The 27,897-nt window shown below is 31.5% G+C and overlaps 1 protein-coding gene across 1 annotated transcript; it reads right to left on the reverse strand.

Annotated features, from left to right (window-relative positions):
- Positions 1-418: 418 nt before the first annotated feature.
- LOC114177194 (homeobox protein knotted-1-like 6) lies at positions 419-21,693 on the reverse strand. Its single transcript, XM_028062451.1, has 9 exons — positions 21,488-21,693; positions 21,074-21,142; positions 11,193-11,298; positions 10,012-10,205; positions 9,458-9,840; positions 9,198-9,317; positions 8,832-8,967; positions 970-1,208; positions 419-801 (listed from the first exon to the last, which is right to left on the reverse strand). The coding sequence occupies exons 5-9, from the start codon at positions 9,773-9,775 to the stop codon at positions 643-645; spliced, it is 972 nt and encodes a 323-aa protein (XP_027918252.1). The 5' UTR covers positions 9,776-9,840; positions 10,012-10,205; positions 11,193-11,298; positions 21,074-21,142; positions 21,488-21,693; the 3' UTR covers positions 419-642.
- Between the last annotated feature and the right edge of the window lie 6,204 nt (positions 21,694-27,897).

Here is a 27,897-nt window from a genome sequence, read left to right on the forward strand (position 1 = left end):
ATCTGAAGTCCAAATTTGAAGAAATATTCTGAGGAAAGCATTAATTTGTCATTACTCAATAGGGTTAATTAATAGCTAAAAGTCTTGGTATTGTGGAGGAAAACAAAATTATAAACACCCAAGTGATTAGTAGTGCGCTGCGATTGTTGTATTATTATACAAAAGTGATAACCTAACTGTATAGCATTAAAATTCGCATATTTTATCTATTCTTGTACCTTGGAACATGGTTTAGGTACTTATTTGATGCCAAGGTCCTTTTTAACGGAGCAACTAAAAAATGCAACCTCAGATACCTCAACTTAACATAAAAAGATGATAGACATGATAATTTCAGGTAAGTTGAGTTCGGAGTCACAGCACATCTAATAAAAGAATGGTTTACGAAAAGGAAAAGAAAGATAAAAGGTTGATGATAATATACTGGGAACCATAACAATAAAACCATTCTTTTCCAAATGTCAGAAGTAGTTATTTATGAAGAATACAAGTGAAGCTAATAAATTATTATTCCCTAACTTTTGCAGGGAAGTAAGCATATTTCAACGTCAAATCCCTTCTGCCTTGAGGATTTACAAAAGAAAGCGCAAGAAATAATCAATGAGGATATACATTTGAGTGGAAGAGGCAAGCACATACACCTCACTCATCCGTAAGGAACCGACCGGTAAGACCATCCACCATAGAAAACGGCATATTCTCCGATGGCTTCCAGTGACGCTTTCTTTGATTAATGAACCAATTGTTAATTTGCTTTTGGTCTAACCCAGTTGATTTAGCCAGTGCAATCTTATCACCTTCCTGCAACATCAATCACAAACAAGGTTTTGTTTCACATGTAAAACCAACGTTTTTCCATATATTCATACATACTATAGATGCAATGGGTTATAACATCAAACAAATCTAAACACCTTTTACTCCAACGATTTATACCATGAAAATGAAGCTTGAATGGTGAATAATTACCGTAGGATAAGGCCATTTGTAGTGAATATTCCACCACTGAAGTAGCATTTGTCTAGCATCTTTTGGCAGTTTGCCTCTCTTTTTTTTCTTTGAAAATTCTAATTTTAGTGAACCAATATGACTTCCAAACTTACGTAAAAGTTTATCCTTCAACTCTCTATCTTCATTATGCACTTGTTCATCTTGAAAATCACCATCTCCAGCACTAAATCCTTCTTCAGAAGATACACCTCCATCGTCTGGTCAAAATAATAACAAAACGAAAGCTATATAAGTAAAAACACTTTTATAGATATCATCTTATCTTTGCAAAAGAAGTAAGTTTTATCATTTCAAGAGATGAATCATGACAAGAAATGGTTTTAATCAAATTGATAACACAAACGAGAACCATTATTAATGTGTATATTAAATACAACATGCCAAATATTCCACAAACCCAAGTTTGTTAACTTACACGTCCAATAATGACTATATAACTTGTGGGCAATGGTCTGAACGTAAGTTAATAATACGTTGCAACATGCATATTCTTCAACACAAGACGTTGGCCTTGCAAAATATTCATTTATGACAGCAGACATTTTAAAAATTAAATATGTAAAACATCCATATCATTGAGATGAAAACAGTACTCCTAGTCTCCAAAATTCTTCCTTCTAAATAAACTTTTACCACTGCGAAATATCATCGCTAACAATTCTTTCAATTTGTTTTTCGAAAATAGAATAATTATTTGCCCAACCTCCAACCTAATCATATCTTTTACGACAAAAAGATGGAAAATATGAAAAATCACATTCCCTTTCACACTATATTTCACGATTAATATTTTGAACTTTATTTTATGAATCATTAATCATGAGAAAATAATTTTTTCAGTATGAAAACTTACCTCTTTAATTAGTTATGAATAATTAAGACTCGAATGTTCTAAATATTTTATATTTAATTTACTTTTTTCACTGCACAAACAAGGTTTAATGTATGAAAGCCACTTTCACAGATAATTTGAAAGAAAACAACAAAAGCTTAACTACATTTTTCAAACTATTTTTTCTTGTAATTTTATTTACCTCGTTTCATATAGCGCCTTCGACTATAGGCGTGAAAACATATGCTTGAAAAAACAATACATACTATACTTAAAATAAAGATCCGAATGTTATAAACAACGACAACAGCTGTCAAAATGGATTAGAACCCACGGACTAATCCGGCTCACCACAAGTTTGGACCGAATTTGGTTGAAATTTTTTACAAATTTCAATACAGGTTCATTTTTGGTCCGGCTGACCTAGAACCCGACTCACCCGGATTGAACTCGTGATGAATCGCGCGAGTTGGCTCACCAACCCACAAATAAAATGTTTTCTATTAAGTTGAATTTTAAATTTGGATCATGCTAAGTTGGTTTTTCTAGCCAACATATAGATAATTTGTATTTTTGTTATTTTAATTTGTATTTGGATTGTATTAAAGTTTATTAAGATTCTAATTAAAATTATAATTTAATTTTAACTAAAAAAATAAAAGAAATTATATTTCTTTTAATCAAGTGAGCCTATGAACCAACCTATTTAACTTACCAACATATGATGGGCCGGACCAAATTCGAGTTTTTTTGGCTCACTAATAAATGAACCGAGTTAAATTGACTCACTAAGTGATCAACATGTAATAAATCTAATTAGGTCGAGCTAGATTAACCATTTTGACAGCTCTATGTTTGAACTTATCTTTGTATTTGTCTTTATTTTACATTTACGTCCTCTTTTCCCTCATTTAAATCATTAAAAGTATCTAAATCCATTGATTCCTCCTTTCCACCAAATCAACCCTGAAAATGAGTTTGAATGTGTTAAATGGGTGGAGAGGAGATGGGGGTGACGAGATTTGAGATTAAAGGTGTGGGTTTGAATGAGAAAAAATGTAATGATTTGAGATGAAAGAAAGGTGGACGTGGACCCTTGCAATTGTCGGGAGAGACTTTGAAAAGGAAGGGAAGAAGTAAGCTGACACCATGGAGAAGACAAGATTGCCCCACGGTTTCTTGTACATGTCACTTGTAACATTCTGTTCGAGCTCAAAAACAATTTTGCTACCATTCATTAACCGTACATTCTTATCTCTTCACCCGTTGTCATCCAACGCACTACATTACTAGTCTAATTTTGTTTCTTTAAACAAATGACGAAAAACTACAAAAACAATACCAAGGACAATCTGTCTTTCTCGCAAATTACCATTTTCTTTTCTCTTTTTTCCATCAAAGTATCTCGAACTTTACATTCATTTAATTTCCTTTTGTTTGTTACCTAATTACCCCTTTTCTCTTAACTCATTCGCACAATTTTTCATTCCGAGCAAATAAACATAGGGTGACGGAATTATTTGGTTACTTTTGAAGAAAATAGAAAGAATGAAAACAAGATGAAATAAATATAATTAAATATATAATTATATAGTAAATGTAAATATGTAAGAAATAGAAAGTATATTTTAAAAATGTCTTTAGTAAATTGACTTTATAAGAAAGAAAAGTAGTTAAAAATAATTAAGAACGAGTGTAAAATGAATCCTAATCACTTTGAAAATTAATTATCCTCCATTTTTCTCCAACCAAATTTATTAGTTGTCTTCCTCTACTTCTCTGCTGGTGGTGGGAATGACAAAAGATGGTTTAGTGGGCAAAGACAGAGGTGGAGGTTAATGATAGTCACTCAATCCGACAAGGATTTGACCAGCACATAGGAGTACACTGTGCATACCTGACCTAGATAGGAAAGAAATAAACGAAAATCAAAAAGGAAATCAGTGTTCAGAGGCAAGTTCCATCGGTTGTCAGTCAGCAGTGCCAAAGGAGACTGCCTCAAAAGGATACAATGATGCAACCAAGCACGAGTATACCTTCATTCTTAATTTTATGTTCACTATACACAAATGGGAATGGTAGAAAACAATAATAATGCATTTTTTTATTGGAGATAGATAAAAGAAAAAAAATAAAGAGTAAACTTTAAGAAAATTTCTATTACTTTCTTTTTTCAATTTAAATTAAAAACACCACCTTCATCCCATCCAAGCCCTGGCAAAACTACAGTTTAATATCGTATTATTATTGATCCTAATTCAGGAGTGAAGACAAACTAGGGTATAACTACAAAATAAAACAGGACGAGTACGCCTACATCAATATATCACAGATACATGAGGGGCCAAACAATCAATTTTTTTCTCTTTTGTCCTCTCTGATCACCAGACAAAATTGGACAACTGTTTTCAATATTTCACTACATATTATACTTTTATATTTAGCGTTCCTTTTTATGGTGAATCTGTTTAGTACGAAAGTTGCTGATGGATTAACTATTGTTCAGAATATCTGTATTACCTCTTGAACATAAAATATAATGGCTATATATACAATTAATAAAATAAATTTACTTTTAATGTTGTCATCTGCTTGCACAATAACAAGTATAAAATAAAAATTTCAGAAGATATATGTAATTCTTTCACGACTACAACCATTACAATACAAAAATGGGTAATAATAACATCTTTCCGCATTTTACTTTAACCATTTCTTTAGGGCTAATAACACATAACTTCACTTAAGATAAACGTGGATTTAATGTCCCATATCACGATTATTTCAAACTTAACAACGTAGAATAAGAACACGTCTGAGTTTAAAGGTAAAAAAGATACAGAAAAATTTTTGAAAATACGAACAGCCGTCCAAATACATTGTAAATGGCATAATTAGGCGGGATATAATAGAGAAGATTTTTGTTGATAAGAGAGACGAAAGTGTTAAAAAAACGACCTATTTTGAGGTAACGAAAAGACAGATCCTATTTATTTTGTGGCATAAAGTTTGAGCGAAGTAAAGACAATAGGGTTGTGTTCTTTGCAAGGGAGGGGGCCTGTTTCCCAAAATGAAAGATGATTTGGAGATGACAAATGTGATGAGTAGTTGAAGAAGATCCAGAAGGTAAAATGAGAGGGAGGCCCACAACCACAAACAGGCAGAAGGGAACAAAAAATCAAGGGCAATGCCAGGAGTGAGCAGGAGGGAATAGTGCGTGGGGAAGATCTAGATGGCATTGAACGTTCTATCAATATAAAAGCTGCTTTTCATCTCAGCGACAATTGCGAGAGTGCATGTGAAAGTTTTAACTCTAAAATCACCCGCTGCACACGGGAATTTCATTATTTACACTTTAACTACCTCCCTATACCTGCTCCTCTTCTCCTATCCCATGCTTTTGCAGTAATTCCAAAACCCAACATGCTTTGGGAAAGAACCATGACAACAACTATATGCAACAACCATGTCAATATATACTAACGCTATCTTTATATTACTTTATTCAACTTCTCCACTATGAATTTTATTTTATTCTTTATTCGTAATTCAAGATTTTACTTCTATCACACCCATTAAATATCACCCACACCAATCCTACCCAATCAACAAATACTATGCAAGTACCATATATGAAGACCGATTTCATAGCATTGCAATAACACGCCAAAGATAATATATAGCTAAATTCTATTTAGCAAACGTGCCAATAATTAGGCAATTATCCTATAATTACCTCGCATCCTATGCATTCACCGTCTCTATTAAACAAAACATTCATTAGAAATTTAATCCCAAAGCATCTGTGTCCAAAGGTGAAATATTAATCGATGGAAAGTCCCATATATGCCTAATAAAGCCTAAAAACACACTATTAGTAAAGATCTACTTGACATTTAGTAGATGCAAGATTCCAGTAGTAGCAATATTCAAAATAAGACAAACAATCATTTGTGGGGATCACATTAGTTTTCTTAGTCGTTTGTAAGACTAGCAAGTGATTAAAGTCAACTAACATAAAAACGTCTAATATAAATCTTATAATATCTTACTTTACTTCATAATATCTTATTTACTTTAAATGAATATCATACATTACATCATATTTTACTTCCACACTTTTGTAATATTTTAGTTACACGTCAGCCTTTATAAATTAAAAAACTGACTTATTAACAACTAAATATTTTTTATTCTTAATACTCATAAAAGATTAAAATTTTTAAATTTAAGATTATAGTCATATCACATCAGCGTGTTATGAGGAAAATTCTTTACAAAATCTAGATTTTGAATTCAAGAATCTGATAAGATAATTAAAGATGATCTAACATAAAAGCCGGCGATGACAATAGAGTAAAACTATAATTTGAAAAAAGGGGCTTCAAGAAAGCAATAAATTTAGTTTAACCTAATACAGTCAAATCCTACGAATAGAACATAAATTTATTATTGGCAGCCTAACTTTAAATTCAAGCTAGCACCACTTTTGCTTCTATAAATACAAGATCCAATTTGATGACTGCAGCTATTGCAGTGCAAGGGCATATAAAAATATCAAAAGAACAAAGGGGAAAGAAATCAAGGAATTTCAGGTCCTGTCAATTTTGCTTTTCAGACACACGTTCAAGAAAGATAAGTTTGCAAAAAGAATGATTAAGGAGAATCCATCCAAGCATGCAACACAAATCAATTTAAAAGTTTAAACATCACTTAAAAGGTAATCTGTACTTCCAAACATAAAACTATAAATTATGTTAGCTGCCAACCATAACCCACGTGATCATACTTTGCATTTGCAACGTTTCTGTTTAAAATAAAATATAATTAATCACCAAGACCCACAGTATGCCAGCTTCAACATAAAGAGCAATTTGGACATAGCATAAAGCAAGGCCAAAAATCCTACGCAAGTTGGTTACTTCCCATAGAAACAAAGGATTGAAAAGCAATGATATTCCAACAGGCTTCGGCCGTTTAATTAGGCAATGCATTCCAACCCTATTTAACATAATTTGAAACTCCATGAATTTAATGCACTGAAAGTAATAAGGCCAAACCAGAATAAGCCTAACAACAATTGTGCTGAGTTCACTTTCAATTTTTAACACAGCAGTTTAGTTCATAAAATTACAAGAATCTAAAACTACTTTAGATCCGGAGACAATATCGTTAGATAATCCCAGGGCGTGGGGGATGGGGGTCACTTCTTTAAATCTCAGAACAACCTTTATCACCCACGCTCAGCTGGAACTCGATACTCTTTTAAAGTATAACATCAAACATCGTTAAATACTAATATAGTACACAAGTCATGTATGAACTCAAATCCAAAATGGACAGATTGAAAAGTCAGAATAATAGAAAAGACAATTAAAGCCAAAGTTTCGTGTAAACAGGAAGGATAGAGAGAAAATTCTCCATCCTTATTTCACACACCTAAAAACAGATGAGAAATCACCGAACATCATTACATATATCCTAATAAATACTCAGTTATTTATGATTCGCAAATCCAAAATGGGCAATTGAAAAGCTATAAGATTATTGAAAGACAGCTAAAGCCACAGATTTCGTGGATCTTCAAGGATAGAAAGAAGAAAATGTCTCATCTATATTCCAGACTTTTTAAAAGAGATGAGATATCACCACATTTGCGGTGTGCCGCAGCATTAAGTCACAGTGTTGAATCACATGTTCTGTTATATCATCTAAAGAACATGACAGAAGTGATTTTCAGATATAAAAAGTGGAATTAACAAGACCCAAAAGTCATCATCCCTTAATCTCGTTTTTGGCATCATAAGGAAAAAATCTCATCACGTTTAAAATGCCATCCAACAACTAACAATGAATTACAGAAGTAGTCTTGATGAAATGCACAACTTTGCTTGAGAAAAGTCAACTTCCAAAACTTGATAACAGATGGATTTAATAAGAGAAGCGAAAGATGACAAGATCGTAGTCACAAGAACAAAAAAGTTACCAAGACTGGACACGGACACGGTCAAATAGCAGTCACGAGTCATTATCATAACGGATAACCAAAAACGAAGTATTTTTAGGCTCCGATCCATACTAACTTGTGTTGAAGATTTGTAAACAGACTCAGTCTATAGGCTGGAAGACACAAAAAAAGGAAGACTAAAATAATACAAGAGACAATATGAAGAGATGCGCCAGTTGTGAGGACGAAAAATGCCCCTTTAAACCACCGGGTGTTTGCAAATAACACCTATCTATTCTTTGGTCAGTGTAAAGCATCCCAAAAACATGTCTGCAAGAACAAAATTGGAAAGCCAGATGCAAAGTCCCATGTTCGTCTAACCAGAAATTCACGGCCAGGACAGATACATAAAGAAAATAAATAATAGTAAACAAAGAGGGAAATAAAACAAGTCCAAGCAAGGCTGGTTCCAAGATCCTGTCACTTAATCAACGATGCAAGCCAATAAAGATGAGGTTGTTAAGACAGAAAAACAAGGTCAGAGATACAAACACATGGCAACCCATGAATGAACAAAACAATCCAAACTTTCATCCAACAACGAAAGAAGCGCGGTCACAGTCTCCCATTGAAAGCGCATACAAACAAGGGTTTGTTAAAGTTACACCGCATTAACCGCAGAAAGCAGTGTAACAGTTATGCATAAACCAGCGGAAGAGAGGGAGAGAGAGAAGTCCGTCCAATAGGTTTATTAGGGTTTTCTTTTATTTTTCTTTATTTAATTTCAAAAGCTGCGCGTAATGTAGTATTATTAGCAATAGTAGTATTTGCAAGGATTGTTATACAAGTGTTATACGAGCAGTATTCAAGTTTTCAACCAATCAACGAAAGCAAAACCTCTATTCTAATCTGGTTTCTGCACAAATTAATGCAAAAGCGCAATAAACGTGAAAAAGGAGAGAGAGAGTACACAGCGAGCTAGCGCAGATATCAACAAACCCCGAGTAAAAACAAGAAAGTGTAAAAAAGAATACCACTAACCGGAAAGGGTTGGAAGAGAGGAACCGGTGCAGAGATCCATAAGCTGCGTTTCGATCTTGTTGAGGAAGGTGGTAGCTTCGTCAAAAGGCCGCGTCAGATCGGATTTGTATTTCACCAGCATGTCACAGTAGGTCTCCTGAAACATCACACACACACACACACTCATACAAGTAAATAAATAAAAAAATAAATATATAATAAAACAGCAACGAAATTCTCGCATTATTGTTATTTGGCTTCTTCGGTTAATAAATGTGTGCTAGCATGTTTATGTGATGTAAATGTTAAAATATCAGTGTATGAACATATATATATATACGTGCGTGAGCACGAAAGAGAGAAGAAGAAAGGGAAGGAAGAGGGGACCATGAACTCGTCGAGTTCGGGATCGGCTCCAACGCACGTGTAAACAACGTCCCTCTTGCAAACGTCGTTTTCTCGTCGGATTTCCTCTAACAAGCACGCGATTTCTGGAGGCGCTCCCACCTGAACAAAACGGTTTGTTATAGCCGCATTTGTTACACAGTTATCAATTGCAACAACGAAAACCAAAACAGTAAGAATAATGTTATAACAAATAAATAAACCAGTGAAAAAATAGGGTGAGGATTGAACAGCTTAACTACCTTCTGGCAATCGATGTAGGCTTGGAGGAGACGAGGGTAGTGAGGGTGAGAGGCGATTTTGGCTTTGATGAGAGAAGAGGTGTCGTGGTGGCGCTGGATTTCGGGTGCGACGGAGGCGTTCGGGTAGGGTTCAGCTCCGCTGCCGGCGGTGATGGCGACGGCGGCGGAGAGCAACTCGTCGGATCCGAACATCGGAATCCGGCTACCGGAGGACATTAGGAAGCCGTGGTACTCAGCCGGAAATATGCTCTCTGGCGTCATCAACGCTTTCTCCGAGTACTCCGCCGTCGACGGCATGCCGTACATTTCGTCTTCCATGACGCTGCGTGGTTTAGCTTGCGTGCCTTTCCGTGGCGTCTTCGTAGTGTCGCAGAGGCAGTGTTCTAGAAGAACAGATTACAAAGCAAACAGCAACACATCACGATATTATTATACTGTTATGAAGGATTTACTGGAGCGGGGGTTTTATATTCATGATTATGATTAACGCTAAGTAGCTTTGTTTTTATTTTACTTTGTGTGGAAGGAAAAAAAATTGAAATCGCCAGACTTACGTTCGCTGGTGAGCACAGTGGTACAGTTACCGATGAAGACGAAGATTATCCGATTTTCATAATAAATTAATCTCACATGAAATAAAATAATAAGAGGATTAAATTAATATGAGTGGGACTCGAGTTTAGGATTCCGGCGAGTAACGGAAAGGAGAGAAGGTGTATCGAGAAACGTGATCTCTTTTGAAGAGGAACTGCAACGACAACAGGAAGAAGCAGTCACGCACAGGCAGTGATGTAAACCAAAACGAAAACTAAACTTAAATTAAGAAAATAAAAAGGAAAGAGAAAGCGAAAGAGAATGAAGTTGAGATGATTTTCTTTGCTTTTCTTTTTAATTTAATATCTCTCTACACTTTGGTGACTTTTGTTCTGTTTGATTTAATTTTAAAATAGTTGTATAAAAGAAAAAAAATAGTTTGAGTTGTGTAGGCCAATCGAAGGGCCATGTGGTGGTGGTGGCAATCTATGACCTTCCCTGTTGTTATCTGCTCCTATATGTCTTGGAAAGGAAACACTGACCTTCACATTCTCAGTGCATTTGTATTCATCTTACTTATGTCATTTATTTTGTATCATCTTAAAACTAAACTTCTTCCCACTAATAAGATCGGGGTTAAATTCTCACGTCAATTTCCCAAAATATATGTATATCTGAACATAATTCTCACTCCATATTTCGTTTCTCTATCAATCAATATCTGATTTTTCTTTCCCTTTAAATGGGTCGTATATTTCATTGTCGGGTTTTTTCATTTCATGACTTTTGCATAGTCACAAAATTGTAGTTGTTACATTCTGCCCTATTGGACGAATTGTGAGCAAATTATAGAAGATGTCTTTGTTCTTTTCAAAGAATCTTCCATAGCAGATGTCAAACACAAATTTCAAAAAATAAAAATGATAAAACTCATATTGATATAGGCCTAAATAAGCGCAACAACTTGTTTTCTCCCCGAGTCGCTGTAAGCCCTTAATTAGCCAATTAAAGAGTTTAGAGTGATACGCAGAAGAATTTTTTAATTTGTCAAAAATGGAAAAATAGTTTCCAAGAGATGAAATTGAAATAAGTGGTATCTTTTAAGCTACAAAAAAGTTGAAGTAAGTTATTAGATAAACTCGTAGAACATTACTTATGATAGAATAATCGGTGTTAAATTTGCCTGTTTGAGAAAGCGTACCTTGACCAAAGCACCAATCCGAGCATTGGTACTATTTATTTGGAATATGTGAAAGGAACCTTATTTGTTCATCATAATGATTCTATTCCACTCATATATTCAAATTCTGCACTCATAAATAAACAAGGTTGATGTTACAAATAGGTTCTACCCTGCTATCACATAGTCTTTTCATTATTCAACAGATCAAATCTCCAGATTTTCTTACATCTAAATTACACCTAAAATCATACTTTGCAAACACATTTTGAAGATAAACATATTAGTTTTGTTTATCTCAACAAATTTTATTATTTCAGAGCAAAAATATAACTTTTTTAAGTAGAGATAAATAAATTTCTAAGTAAAATTGATTTAACACATAGTTAAGTTAAAAAAGTTCTCGAAACAAAATTGAGTATATTTATAAAAAGATATTATGAAGACCGCAGAAAATTTTGCGGAAACAAAAAATATTAATTTAGGAAAATCTAGTAAGAAATTCAATTAGAAATCTTCTTACATTAATAAAAATAAGGAGAAGTGTATGCATCAATATTTAATTAATATATTCATTAGACAAATGTGAATATAATAGATTTATGTGATAAATAGATATTAAAAGGATTTATTTTACAGGAAATTATGTATATAAAACTTTATCAAATAATAATAGCATAAACATGCCTATCCATTACTTATAAACACTTAAGAAAAATTAGGACAAGGAAAAAAGAAGAAGATATTCTTATGCGCGTATAATAGATTTTGGTACTATTGAAACATATGTGCTTTCTTATAATTAATTTTGAATTAAGTTCACAGTCTCCAGAATAGGTTTGATGATAAAAATCTGATATTTTAAGATGCTGTTAAGATAAGGTTTAAGACATGACTCGGTGCTTTTTGTAAATTTCTATAGTTATATTTATTTTTTAAAATGACCTCTTTTTTGCGATATAAATTATAATTTCGACTAAGAAACTGTATCTTTTGTGAAATGTTCAAAGTGATAAAAAATCAGATACAAGTTGGAGAAAGATATAAAAGAATACTTATTATCATTGTCCGGAATAATGTAAAGAAATACCATAAATTAATTATAAATGGTTACATATGATAAATTAATGATGTTTCAATTGATTTTAAATAGTTAATCTTGTAAAAAAAATATCGATATTCAATATTTATATATATTGAACTCCTACAGTTTTCACCAAATTGATTATTGTATCCTGTATTATGAATGTTGGATTATTTATTAATTATTAATTTGATATTCGTATCATTAATCTAAGTATTATCACAATCGTCTGAATTCGCTAATAATATGTATATATCAAACTTGTGTTTGGTTATTAATAATTTAAGTGTGTATATCATTCATCTTCATCTACATTCGATTGTTTCTATTACCTTTTTTTTTTTTCAAATTTCCAAAAACTAAAAATAACTATACTTTTGTACAAGTTAAAATTATTTTACACATTAGATTTTTGTAGAAATTTTGCTCTTTTATCATTTCCAGAAACTTAAGTGTATAAAAATTACTTTTAATTCATATAACTTGGATTAATTTTGATATTTTTATTCTATTTTCATATAAATGGTTACAAAAGAGAAATCTAAAGATAATGAGAATATATTTTTACTGTTTTACATTATGGTATGTATACATGCTTGCCAGTCATTATGGTCACATAAGAGTATATTAATTTCCAAGAAAGATGTCTTATTTAATTACTATGTGCTCTTAATCTTAGACCTGGATTAGAGTAAAGCTATAGACTCTTTTGTTCTTCTTTTTCAATGTCTTTGAATAAAACAAATTAAAATTAAAACCTAAACCTGATTTCTTTAAATTATAATTTTTTACCAATTTACATATTATAAATTAATTATATTTTTAATCAGTCTTTAATATTATTTTTATATTAAAAATTAAACATTTTAAACATTAAATTAAATATATGAATAATCAAATAATCATTTCATAATAAATAATATATATATATATATATATATATGATAAATATTATTAAAAAAGAGTTTAATATCAAATATATTAGGATGTGTAAAGTTTATATTAACAACATTATCTCACAAATTATTTTATATATATTTAGTTTATGCGTGAATCTTTAATTTTCCTTTTCACATATCGAGATATGTATGTTTTCTATATGAAATTATATATTTATTAATAATATGATAGGAAGTGATATGTTTTAAGTGTAAATGACCCTCACAAAATTAACTTATTAAATTACAATTATCTTCATTTATATATTATAAATTTATTTTTCTCTTTGATTAATGAATCTTTCTTTAACGAGTGTTTTTATATTATTCATCGTTGTATTTCTAAAATACAATACTTTTGATATATTAAAAAAATTATTAGATAACTACATAGAAAAAAAATCAACATAAAATCTTAATATACCATTTCTAACAAATAGTATTTTAAACTCATATAAATTTAAGAAAACTTGCTAAAGGAAAAGTTTACTCCCATTATTTGTATAGAGTAAATGTTGACACAGAGGTAGAAGGTATTGAAGATGAATCTTAGGGTGTATTTATTTGGAAGGAATTATTTGAGAGAGGGAGAAGAAGAGATCCAAATGATTAGATGATTATTTTTTTTAAGAAATTTGAAAATGATTTTAAAGTAGATTAGAAAATGAAGTATATAAAAATTTGTGACTGAATTGATTCATATGACATATTAAAAAATATTAATAGATAAAGAAATTATATTATCAAAATAAATTTAATATGTAAAGTAGAAAATAAGTAAATATTGATAGTGTGAAAAAAATAAATAGGAAGATAAATTAATCATTTAGAAAATGAGAAATAAAGCGTTAGCATGATAATGGGGCATTGTTTTGTTGAATTTAATATTTGGGAAGGATAAAAGAGGGTTGAGTGCAAAATATTCGAAGGGAGAAAGAGTGTTGAAAACACGTACAACTTTTCAAAGTGTGGCCGACACGATTCTGAATGCCAATGGGATCCGACACAAGTTGTTTCAGAAACTCGTTAATTAAACAAAACAGAATTACATACGCCGGTTTTTGCCTTCCTTTTCTATCATCTTCAACAATACTTATATTTTAATATATCAATAAAATCTTCTCATTCACCCCATCTACACACTTACTTAATTCATTAATCATTGGATAGTAATTTTTTTATTCACCCACTTCACTTCATCTACATTCAAATATAACATAACTCTAATCCAATCTTTATTAAATAAACTCAAATTTAACTCTTATTTCATAATTAAGATATCATTAAGTAAATCACTTTTTACATTTGTAATTTAAAACTCTTCTTTGTTGTGGCTTTCTGATGCAGAGTTTTCAAAATTATTTGATATTGATATATTAAAAAAATAATACAAACTTAATTAGTAATTTAATGTATATATTTAAGTTTAATTTTTTTACTTAATGATTTTTATTTAAAAAAGTTCTACGTAGTTTTTAATAAAATAAAAACTCAACGTGGTCCATTTCGTTAAATCGATCTTAATGTTAGTTTGAAATGTTATCTGTCAAATTTTGAATCTATTATGTGTTAACTTAGATATGTCTCGATGTTAAAATTTGAATTATTTTTTACTATCAAAGTGTCACATATAAAAATGATAAGAGTATCAAAATAGAAAATTCTTCTAATTTTAACAAGTGACATAATAGATTAATAACATTTTCAAACATAACCACACTAAATTTTTTTTTAATAAAATTGAGAATAAATTAAATCAAAATCAATTTGAATAAAAATCAACTATAAAAACCATAACAAATAAAAAAACTTAAAAAAAATATAAAAATCAAATTATTAATTAGACCTTTTAAGATATTTTAAAACTTTCAAAATCAATAAAAACTCGACATAAAATCTAAATTCCTTAAAACTCAACCAAACTTAGTCTATTTTTGAGTCTTCTTCAAACTAACAAGAGTAGTCTATTTTCTTAAATCACAACCTAAGAATAAATCTTAGATGCAATTTAGTATTTTTAAAATAACTTTTTACTATAATTTTTGTAAATGACATATTTTAACAAAAGAAATATTTTCTTTAATTATACCTCTACAAGGCTGATTAACATTTTTCTTTAATTATATATTTCATAAATCCAAAAAGCTTCATCGCTGCTTTTTTCATCTGTTTAAAAGAAAGAAGAACTGAAAGATAATAGAAGATTGGAACATGTAAGAAATTTTCAATTTGTTTCCTGTATTTAAAGAATAAATTCATGGCCTCCAAAATTTTTTACAATTATATACAAGTATTTTTTATATGCCACTAATATAAATTAGTTATCAAATATATTTATAATTAATTTCTGCTTTAAATTACTTAATTAACCACTTTTATTATATATTACTTTTATAATACTTAAACCGACACTTGATAAAAAATGGAATATATACCAACCATATAGTACCAGTAAAATTATTTGCCCACTCAATTTTTTAATGTATGTTCTCTACAAAGAAACTAGTAATGCTAACATGTTATTAGCTAATTAACGCTCAAGTCTACTTTTTACTACGGAGTATAATGATTGAAAATCATGATTATAGTAAAGTAGTTGATATATTTGAATATTTCAATTTGGAACAAGGAAAAATTTGCAATAAGGCCATGATCCTTTTAAGCGTATTTGTTGATTTTGCGAGAGAATAAGTAAAGATGACATGTTTTATCTTTCTAACAGATTCATAGATAGACTAGATAAAATATTTGAGAGAGAACATAAAATTTTATTTCTTTTAAGATGAAATGATTTGAAGAGACGAAGAATACAACTATCGAATGATATTTTTTGACTTTTTTTCGAATTTATAGCCTTTTATTTATTATAAGTAATAATCATAATAATAAAATAATAATAATAACTATTTTTAATCAATCATCACTAATGATTGTACATGGAGCATATGAAATCTTTTATATCTAAGTTAAAGTTACTAGAAATTAAGCTTAACTTCAATCTTAATAAATTAATTTAGTGGATGAAAATTGTTTTTATTTATATCATATAGTAAAATTTAAATATAATTTAATTTTACTAATTCAATAAAGAAATATTTAACTTGGTTAGGTTATTATTTGGCTTAACCATCTTTAACTAACATAGAATCTCCAATAGTTTAACTAATACTAAAAATTCCAACTTATCATGAAATCCTATTTATATAACATTAATTTACAGTAAAAAAATCTTAATTTACAACGCCTTATTCAACAAATTTCATTAATCAAAAGAAAGAAAGAAAATTAGATAATTAAACTACTCTTTTACTTATAAATAACCTTAATTTTTTTTATTGAGAGGACACGAAATATACAACACAAATGTTCGACATATGACATCATCACTAAAGAACAAAAAATATATTACAATTTAAAATAATAATATTTTATTTACATTTATTTTATTTTTTAACTTAAAAATATATTATTAAACTGATTGTATATTTAGTTTTGGAAGAATATGTATTATTATTATTATTATTATTTTTGTTTTTTATCAGTTTATTTGTGTTTTTTTAACACACAGAGGATATAATGAGTGTTTGGTTATTGGGGTAACCAAAGGTTGATTGTTTGTTCTGAGTTTTCAAAGATGATTGATTGATTGCTGAATTGAACCACATCAGTTTTCTTCCCTTATGGGCCACGCCAATTCGTTAAGTCAAGTCACTCAGATCCATCGCTTAAATGGGTTGGGTTTATTCTCTTTCATTCACGCACACCAATTTCTAATCAACACTACAATTACACATTTAATTGATGGTTTACTAAGTGTAAAATATGTATTTTGATGTTAAACTTAATAAGGAAACCATATTCATTAATACTTGTTACTCTTTTAGAAAATAGCTCGTAAGGTGTGAAAAAAGATAAATGGTATTTTGAGTTAGGTTCCTATCGGATGAGTTAGAAGAATATGTGAAACTATGTATGTAGAGATGGGTTTTATGGGAAGTGGTAACAATCAACAACTTGAATTAAGAAGGAGTTATAAGGAAGCATGGAGATGTGAGAAAGAAAGGTAAAGACAAACAATTGTTGCATACGAAATTTTAGAGTGATCACAATTGCAATCAATATGGTATGGTATCAATTATGGAGTATGAAGGTTCCCTCAACAAACTTATACATCTCGCTTAGAGGTAACTTGAAAGCAAACTCCCAACCAAAGATAATATAAAGAAAACGAATGTCTTGCAACGAAGAGGAACTCAAGGTAGATACATTTTATTCACATTTGATTCACTTCTAACAAGGTCGATACATGGAAAACATGTTATTTTCGATCATTCATTTTTGGCAACATGGGCAAGGGATGGATCACTCTATAAAAAGTGAAAGATGGTATGTAGTGTGGGGGTATGATAATCTTGGAAGGACTACATGTCATTCACATTGTCACATAATGCTTTAGCTTATTATCCAATCATACGTAGGGTGTCAAAGTGAGTCAATTTGACTCACACGAGTTTACTCATCATGGGTTAAACTAAAAAAGGATAGCTCAACCGAGTTTACCTTTTTGATGAATCAGAAATTTTGCAACCCGACCCGACCTACCACGAGTTTATAAATTAGTGGGTTGTCTCACTTACAAATGTTCTTTTTTGTAATTTATTTTATATATTTATTGCATTACAGTCAGAGTGAATTGACTTAATTTATTTTGTATAATAGTGGATTCAGAGTGTTTACCTAATTGTCAAAATATTATTATAAAGATAATAATTAAATATCAAAATATCAATGTATATAACATGACAAATAAATTAATTAAGCATTCAAATTATTCAAATATTATTGAGCAATATTTTACCATTTAAAATTATGAAATTGTGAACCCATATAATTAAAAGTACTAAATAGATATAACAAAAATAAAAAAAATGTTGGATTAAGTGAGTCAACCCGACTCGAACTCGTTCAACTAGTGGGTTAAGTGAACCAAACTCAATTCAACCCACTTTTGAAAAAACTGATTTTATTTCAATCCAACCTAACTCGAACCCGTAATGAGTCGGGTTGACTCACGGGTTGAAACTCATTTTAACATCTCTATATGCTACAGAGGAAGCCAAGAAATATTAATGAAATTAAGATTTTGTTTTCAACATTTGTTTGAGATATAATTAAATTGTAACATATAAATATATACAAATTTTAACTCATAAAACAATTTTGTAAAATTAAATTATTTTTTCAAAGTTTATTTTCTAAAATAGTACGAGAGTTTATTGGAACAAAATTTGTTAGTAATGTGAAGAAATATATTAAAAATTCTACATTTATGTTTCTAAGTTATTTTATAAAGTTTAGTTAGATTTAAATTTTACCATTATTAAATTAATTAAGCTTAAAGTTTATTTTACAAAATAAGATTAAGATGATATAAGAGTTTGTTAATATTTATATATTAACAAACTTAATTGAGAATATTATATCACCTCACTAATATCATACACGATTTTATTTTTAGAATGCAAAACTCGCTTTAAATTATAATATCCTAGATAGAACTGTAAATTTGAGTCATGATTCATGTGTCAATTTATAATCCATTTTTGAAAAAATCCATTTTAAGGGACTTCCAATTGAAGAGGCAAAAAAAAAAAAAAACCTAACACCCAAAACTCTTCTCTAATGTGGGGTAAAGGTCACAGTTAAAGTGAGTTTGACTCTACAACATAGACTTAAATTAACTTTTAAAAACAACACTTTTAATTTTGGTTAAAGATTGAGTTGAGTCAACGTAAATTAAAGGTTTAGATGGGTCGATGCGAGTTGAAGGTCAAGACGGGTTGATCCAGAATGAAGGTCGAAATGGGCCTGCCAAGGACGAATGTTAAGACAGGCAAAGCCAAATTGAAAATCGAGACGGATATAAGATCGAGATGGGCTAAAAGTCGAGATGGACCAGTTCGAGTCAAAGGTTGAGACAAACCCACTCAGGCCGAAGTTTAAAACGGATCGACCTGGGCCAAAGGTTGAGACTGACAGAAGATCGAGACGGGTCGAATGTCGATACAGACTAGTTCAAGCCAACAGTTGAGATGGACTGACCCGTACCAAAGGTCGAGGTGGGATGGATCGGTTTGAGCCTAAATTAGGGACAAGACAGCCTGCGCCAAAAGTTGGGATATGCCAACCCGGATCGAATGACAACATGAACCAGTCCGGGTCAAAGGTCGAAACAAACTGTATTGGACCAAAAGTTTTGACTAACCATTCGTAAAATTTGATATCGATTATCTTTGACCGAAGATCGTGACGAGTCATCTAAAACTTATGGACACTTTAACCTTTTGAACTTTTCCCATGGAAAGTTTTTTTGGCCCGTAGACTTTTTATTTTTAGACCTCGATGCATGTGGAGCATGGCCAAGCCTTTTCAAGTGGCCAAATTGATACCAAGTTATGCTTAATTTATAGCTAGCGAAAACGAGAGCAGTTTATGCAAGGTAGGGAAAAGAAGTGTTAGAAATTTTGTGCTTTACATTTATAAAGGGTTTAAAGTCTCTCAATCGTCAAACTTCTCAAAGAGGTGGCGGGATTCTAGAGGATAATTCCCTCAAATCTCACCGACAAGGAGTTAATGTCAAGTGATTATATGTGTGGCTCAAGTTGGGTCTGGGAACTGTTCTAGGGGTGTTATAGTCCGAAACAAACGAGGAATGAATAAGTTGGAATTCCATAAAGCTATCATTGTAGTTTGTGCTGTGGTGCACACACTAGTTCTACATGCACAAACTTGACCATTTTAAGGAATTATGGAAGCTTAGTAGACAAGCATGTTAGTACTGGCTTTATTCTGGTTTTTGAGGCAAAGTGAAGAAGAATCAAACACTTTTGTCTTAAAACATGTTTGTGGTAGCTGTTTCAATGGTTTGGTTGAACTATATCAAAATAGTTTTGCTGTCTCTCTGGTACACTTGTACCTCCTCAGTGATACATTTCTTTGCTTATATATAAAAAAAAATGGACCATGAACGGAAGAGACTAAATCTTTTTATATTTTTTATTTTTATAAAACAAAAAACAATCTTATTTGAATTGAATAAAAAAATTGCAAACAATAAAACCTTTTTTTAGAATCATCATTAGTATATCAGATACAACTTTTTTTCCATAATTAAGTTATGTAAACTTCAACCCAAAATTTTGTTAAAAATTTTAACATCAATGATAAAACTCCTCATGTTAATATTTTCACTTAGAAAAAAATTTAAAGCAAGCATTTATGGTACATCTCTTACAATGAGTGTATCCATACACTTGAATATTTGATTGTTGTATTAAACGTTTTATATAAAAAAGAAGAAGAAGAAGATTGAATGATCTAATTAGAAATCACAATTCTCTCTCAGCCACCCCATAAAGAGATACATCTTGATATAATTAGAAAGTGATAAAAAAAAATAGTCACACTGTATGTAAATTAGCATTCATTCCGTTGAGATCTTTTTCTTAAACCTTTTTTTATTAGTATTTCAAAATTACATTTAGCGTACCATTGTACAAATTAAAAGTTGTAAGGAATATGCCACCTTATATTAAGTGCTTGAAAGTGATAAAATAATTCTACTTTTTTTTTTTCGTTTTAACTAACCATCATAACTATATTTGGATAACTATATTTGGAATCTGTAGTTGAATACTTATCTACAGTAGTATACAACACTTTTGAAGTCGTAGAGTACAAGAAGAACGACACTAATAAATAATAATCCCTTTTAGCAATTTATTACAATAATTTTTTTATATATAATAGTTAATAAATAATTTACATAAAGAATATATCCAACGACATAGGAATAATATAAGACTTAAAAAGCGGTGTACCTTAGGAACTTCCGTAGGTTCGTGACACTTCAACGCCGACGTTAGGACACACATCTGAACCTCAAACTCCTGTTTATTCGCAGCAGTCATTTTACTTTCAAAAAAATAGCGTAAAATAAAAAAAAAGAAGTTAAATAACTTTTTAATAATTATTCCAATACTTATTTTAATTGAAACTAATTTTATCAAATAAATTATTTAAAATAAAAATTTCTAACCACTTTAAAAATTAGTTATAGTTATAGTCCTAGTCAAAGAAAATGTCACTCGTGCATTTCAGCATCAATAAGTAATAATATGAATTCAATATACGACATTAACATTTTCCCTTTAAGCACATCTAATGCCATCTCAATACTTTCACAATTGTTAATATCTCAAAGAAACTTTGGTTGTGAAATGAAGCATACGTACCAATATTAAGAGTTGAAATGAATGTGGTAGCTAGTTGATGAGAGTTTCAGCTTTTCTTGCTTATGTAGTTAAGTTCATGCCTGAAGCCAACACTGCCCCAAGTGTTAAAAAGCATGGTTTTCAAGAGTTTATTATGGTAATGGAAAGGTGTTGTATATATATATGAAGATTTGTGGGTGCAGAATTGAGGAAATAACGAGACACAGAAATGGGAGTTTTTGGTGTGAAGAAGATGGAGTTGGTTCCTTTATATAGTGGTGCGGTTGAAGATGGATTGAAATGGAAAGTTAAAGCATGAAAAGTATATTAAGAGAGGGTTTTGAAAAGAATTCTGGGGGCGGTGGAATATAGCTTTGCTTTAGACATCAAATGCTAAAAAGCTAAGGAGCCATTTAAATAAGTTATCGTATGGTCATTGGGGAATCCAAATCAATGTCGACAATAACTCACTTCTCCAACTTTTCCAATGCCCTTCTTAACATGAATCATGATTTTTCCATCTCAATTTTTTCAAAAATTATACACTTAATTATCCTTTTTCTTTAACACATTCTTCGAATACTACTTTTTAGTCGGTAAAATTTATATAGGAGGTGTATCTCATAGCTCATTTTGTAAACAATAAGGGATGGATGATAATAAAAAAAAAAGTGTTTAAAGTTGTACACAAGTAGAAAAATATAATTTAAAGGCTAAGAAATACTTGCAACCTCCATCATAAAACCTATTTGACATTCCAAAAATAATGTTAGCTTTCTACCCATGGCAACAATACCCAAATTGCCTCTAGTTTTTGGAACTTCAGGATTAATCTACATTGTTTAGATATATGCTACAACATATTTTCCATATCATCAACGACTTTCTTAATTTGCTAAGAAGAGTCTAATACCCTTGTTCTTATCCTTGTGCTATGAAGACTTATAATTCCTTTACATATTTGCAAAGATAACGTAATATGGAGTAAATGTTGTTTGCTATAAGCTTTGCCATCTACGTTTGTCATGTTGGATTTTTTTATGTTTATTTTAGGTTTGATGTTAACGGGAATTATATGAAAAATACTTGACATAAATTTATGTTAGATTACACAAGGTTTCAATGTAAAAGCAATAATTTAGACCAGACTATAATATGTTTGACGTAAAAAGGTCTATGATTAATAAAAAAATGTACAATGAAATGAACATTTATGAGTTTATTTCAGTTGTGTGTGTTACTTATCAAATAAAGAATTTTGATAAAATTGAAGAAGTTGGAAAACATAGAAGCCAAACTTTGGATATACGTTGGACCACATGGGAAGAAAATTAAGTTGCACATGCACTAAAACCAAAAAAAGATAGAAATCTCTAATTTTCAATTCATCCTTAACTTCAATATCTCAACTCAATTTTCTCCCTGAACGATTGATAAGTGTCTAGTTTACTTTTAATTGCATATCATTTAGACACTTATCTTATATGAATTTGATGAAAATCTTAAACAACTCCTTTTGCCTTAAATTACAGAATGAATAGTAGAGAAGTTAGAAAATATGGAAATGGCTATGTATGTGATGTTTTTTTTTTCCAAGAAAAATGAAGGAAATCAAGAAGATGACGTTGAGCCCCAAATTTGGCATTGAGCATTATAAGGTGATTTGTTGAAGATTCAAATATGAGTATTGCGACTGCGCAACGATATTGACGCTGAGCCACAAAGAAATATTCATTGCAAGAAACTTTAAGCTCTGAAATTGGCAATTGAGCCTAAATCAAAACCCACATAGAGAAGAAATCTCCATTGCTGACCAAGCTAGAAGCTTAAGCATGGAAGAAACCCACATAGAGTGGAAATATCATAGTTGACCAACAACTTGGGAGCTAAAGCAACACACTTAATTTCTTTATAAAAAAAATAACTGACCTTTGTTATTTGTATGTTGAATATGAATTTATTTTGTAATTCAATTGTAGAGGTCTTAAGCACTTATTATAATACAGTTAGAGAGAACCATGAGAGGAATAAAGTAGCTCTTTGCGCTTGTATTATAAATCATGATGAACAACTAAACTCTTTTTTGTTGGGATTGGATGTAACTTCTCTAATTCTTTAAATTGCATTTTGACTCAATATGTTATGTTCTTGCTTTAAGTGTTGGTTATTTGATTTGCTTTTATTTCTTTGATGACTTGATCAATCATCTTACTTCATCAGCTTAAATGCAGTGGGAATTGGTTTAAGTTTAAATCCAATCAAATCTCCTAATGCTTGTTAGATGCTAGGAATAGGTCTAAAGCTATAATTATTTTAAAGAGTCTTGTTTATTAATGCACAGAGTCGTTCAATCAGGGGTGAGGAATCACAATGAGTCTAACAACCTTAATTTCTAAATGCTAGAGATGGGTTTAGAATTACCATAAAGAGTAATTCTAGGAACACTAAAGTTAAAAACATAACTTGCAGCGAGTTAAAGGCAGTGCAACAAAGGGAGAGTAGAGAAGTTCAATCCCAACATTTTAATAAAATCACTTATTTTCATCATTCAATTAAACTTGTTAAATTTTTTAAACTTGTAGCACTATTTCATTTACAAACTTGAATAAATAATAGGTTACTATTTTATCAAACCAAATCTTTATGCATACGACCTTGTTGTACTACAATTGAACACATGCACCTGTTGAAAAAATTAGATCTCTAAAGGAGATGTCAACAACGACCTAGCCTCTGTCCTAAATTTGACTTCTCTACTCATTAACTCTTATTCAACTTTATAAAATATCTTTCATTTGATACACAACACATAAAACTTAAACAAGATAAGAAATGCCCATTTCATTGTAACTTTTTGCATTGGTGGTAGAAATGAACCAAGATGAGAACCGAGGTTCAGTTTTTGATTTAAAATTTCATGAAATTCAAAAGACACAAACCTTTATTACCATTATAATACATTCTTAAAACACAACAATATACAAATAAGGGAATATTTGTAACACCCCTGATGGATATTACTAGATAAAATTTATTTTTCATAAAATATACTGTAAGAAAATCAGTCATTTAAATAAATTCCCAAGCGCGGGAAATTTCAAACTTGTCTCGCCATAATCCATTCGTATTGTCTCATCTTTATTACAAGTTCATAATGGATAAAACATCATAATGTCTATTACAAAAGGTAGGAAAGCATAGCATAAAGTGAATCCCCCATCGGTAGCCCCGCTCAGTTGCTAAGCATCAGCATGATCACCTGAAGCCACATCTGCTCCCACGTAGCGAGTCACGTGATCATCGCCAAACACAAACACACAAACAAGCAAGGGTGAGCTGCGAAAAGAAAAATATACAAATAATAAGATAATAAGAATTGACCCTCACCCAATCTAACTTAGTCAATTTTAGTTTACCGACCTTTTTATAACATTATACCCCAATCTCATAACCTATATGAGAAAGATCCATGCACCACCTTGGTCCTTACGGATTATCATGCTCCCACGAGCCTGCCCGCTCGTGGTCCAACTCTACGAACCTCCCCGCCCGTAGTCCAACTCTACGAACCTGCCCGCTCGTAGTCCAACATGCGTGAACACCTACTATGAACCTCCCCGCTCATAGTAGCCTCAAGTGTGAGCACGGAACATACGAACCTCCCCGCTCGTATCCCCACACAAGAGTACAACAGATACGGACCTCCCCGCCCGCATCAATCACGCATCTCAATCTCCGTTACGAACCTCCCCGCTCGTAACTAATCCAGCATATCCCTAACCAAGCTTCTGAGAAAAGGAAAGAAAACGTCCATGCGAATCCATCTGCAAAGGACCCCTGCCACTGCACTCCCGCCTGACGCCTCTCCCGAGACCGCTAGGCGAAACCCGCTTCAGGCCGCCTGGCGGTGTCTTTCTACCGCCGGGCGCCTGTCCTCACTATCATCTCTGTTGCGTCACTTACCACCTGGCGGGGCTTCTCCCACCGCCAGGCGCCACACCAGTAAGGACACTCCCCTACTGGTTTATACACTTGCACAGAGTTTCATGCACATTCAACTATTAAATCTCACATCCAGATCACTAGCTACCAATGTTTACAATACTACCAATCATCAACTCATCCAACTCACAAGCATTCAATCCAAGTAAGCACTCAATCATGATCATTGGAAGTTAACGTACACAAATTAGTCCCCAACTTGCACATGCGGTACTATGACCCGAATACCACTATCAACATTACTTCTTTTCTTTAAAAGGATACTACTCTCATATCATACATTCCCAACAGATAGTTTATAGCAATACTCCCACCCAAATCATTCACATGCTCTATTTCAACATAATATGACACTTTACCCATTATCAATATATCATACATTTCATAAAAAAATACAACTGCATACTAGCATTCTGAACATGCACACGATGGTACCAAAACAGTCTTGCCAATATATTTATTCGATTATCTTGAGTCCACATAATTTAGTTCATGCATTAACCCATCCCAATAGGTGGCTTTTACACCACACAAGTACCCCCATTTTATATTCAAAATCATTCCCCAACACCCACACTAAAATCTGTGGTTCTCTACTGCACACCCTAACCCACTAAGCACGCCAATCACTACTGGCCACTTAATACCGCCTAGCGGCACATAGGTTACCGCCGGGCGGCACATCAGAACCCTGAAAATCCCAGATTTCCCGCATCTGCAGAAAAACCTATTACCCCCAAATTTCCAATTCAATTTCTCATCGCAGATTTAACCACATGCATTGGTTTAAGTAGCACACAAAGATCATTTTACGCACTCTAATTGGGATTTTCAATAACACATTGCTACCCCCTCTACAATCCAAATTGAAATCAACATACACCATAGTATTCATACACCCAATACACACTAGTCGGATTTCCATACACCCGTTAAATCAACATTCAATCACGTCAATGAAAGCATCATCATTATTATATAATTACCACAGTTCGACCATATCACAGAAGCATCAAAACAGGCCAAAATATGCAGTTCTAGTGCGTGCCGCCTGACGGATCCACCATGGCCGCCAGGCGGTTCATCACAGAACCCAGATAACACTATGAAATGTTGTGTCGCCTGGCGGAGCACTCTTAGCCGCCAGGCAGTTCTGGTAATTTTTCCAGAATTTACGAAATTCAACGCGAAAATGATAAAATGCAACTGTCAAGCCACAAAATCATTCCAGAATAGTAAAAATACGAATAACAAACATGAACAGCTCCCCTTACCTCTGATCCTCGCTCCAATTGAAATTTAATGAATTGTGCTTGTTGTCCAAGGCCCCCCTCTATAGGTATCTTCTTCAATTCCTTCAACCCTCACTCACTCCCTCTAGAGCACGAAAATTCCCAATCTCTTCTCTGTTTTCCTTTGCTATCACTCACTCTCACTCTTGGCCTTCTCACACACTCCTTTCCCAACTCAGCCCAATTTAATAAATTAAAAGAAAAACGAATTAAATTTATTTTTTTTTTTAAGTTTTATAACCATTATTCTTGTTTAGTGCACCTAAACTGACACCCCTCTGTTTTCTCATGGAATTCCTATAGTTTTTCAGATTTTCCATCACCTGGCAAAAACAAAAATATAGATAAAGTCCCTTTCCTTTAACCCAAGGTTCGAACCCATGACCTCCCAACTACCAAGTTCATGCACAACCACCAAACTAATTCACGTTCCTTGTCTAGGATTTATCAAAGAACTCTCTTATGGTAGTCTCAACCCCTCATTTCTTATACTCTATTAATTATTAATTTTCATGAATTTCTTGGATCTCACAATATTCATGCAAAGTCATGACTGAGTTCCCTAAGTGTGTGTTCGTAGGAGAGAATTTTACTGTAGGCATGAATTACAGAAGATGGATTTGCAAGCTGAATGGTGTTCTCATGCAATGATTTGTGAGCGAATGCAATGACAGATTTAAGGGATGCATCAATAATTATATCTCACCTAAATTGTGAAGATTTGTAGGAATTAAGTGCATTTTTACTTTTATGTCCTTTATATCCATGTCTTCATAAATTTCACTGGGCAAAACTATGCTACATGTGCAGGTGAGTGATATATAAGTAAAAAAAAATCAATAGAAAAAAATCTTAAATTTATAGACATATATAATTTATTTATCATTATTATTAAAAGTATATATATATATATATATATATATATATTAGGCACAAATTTTAAATTTAATTGTATAACTTTTTTCATATTTATAAAAATTTAAATTTTTTATTTTTAAATTTCGTATAATTTTAATTTTTTTAATTATTATTAATTATTTTAAATGATTTTTATAACATCAAATTAAGGAATCATTTTCTTTTTTCATCAAGGGTATTTTGATAACTTTCTAATTCTATCTATTTTTATAATTTATT

Source organism: Vigna unguiculata, chromosome 3 (assembly GCF_004118075.2).
Source record: "Vigna unguiculata cultivar IT97K-499-35 chromosome 3, ASM411807v1, whole genome shotgun sequence".
NCBI lineage: Eukaryota > Viridiplantae > Streptophyta > Magnoliopsida > Fabales > Fabaceae > Vigna > Vigna unguiculata.

What these genes read in the sequence shown, in the direction of transcription:
- LOC114177194 (XM_028062451.1), bottom strand. Translation starts at nt 9,775, where the DNA reads ATGGAAGACGAAATGTACGGCATGCCGTCGACGGCGGAGTACTCGGAG. An exon ending in CCTACATCGATTGCCAGAAG is followed by an intron (nt 9,318 to 9,457) that starts GTAGTTAAGCTG and finishes CGTTTTGTTCAG; the next exon opens with GTGGGAGCGCCTCCAGAAAT. An exon ending in ACAAATGGCCTTATCCTACG is followed by an intron (nt 802 to 969) that starts GTAATTATTCAC and finishes TTGATGTTGCAG; the next exon opens with GAAGGTGATAAGATTGCACT.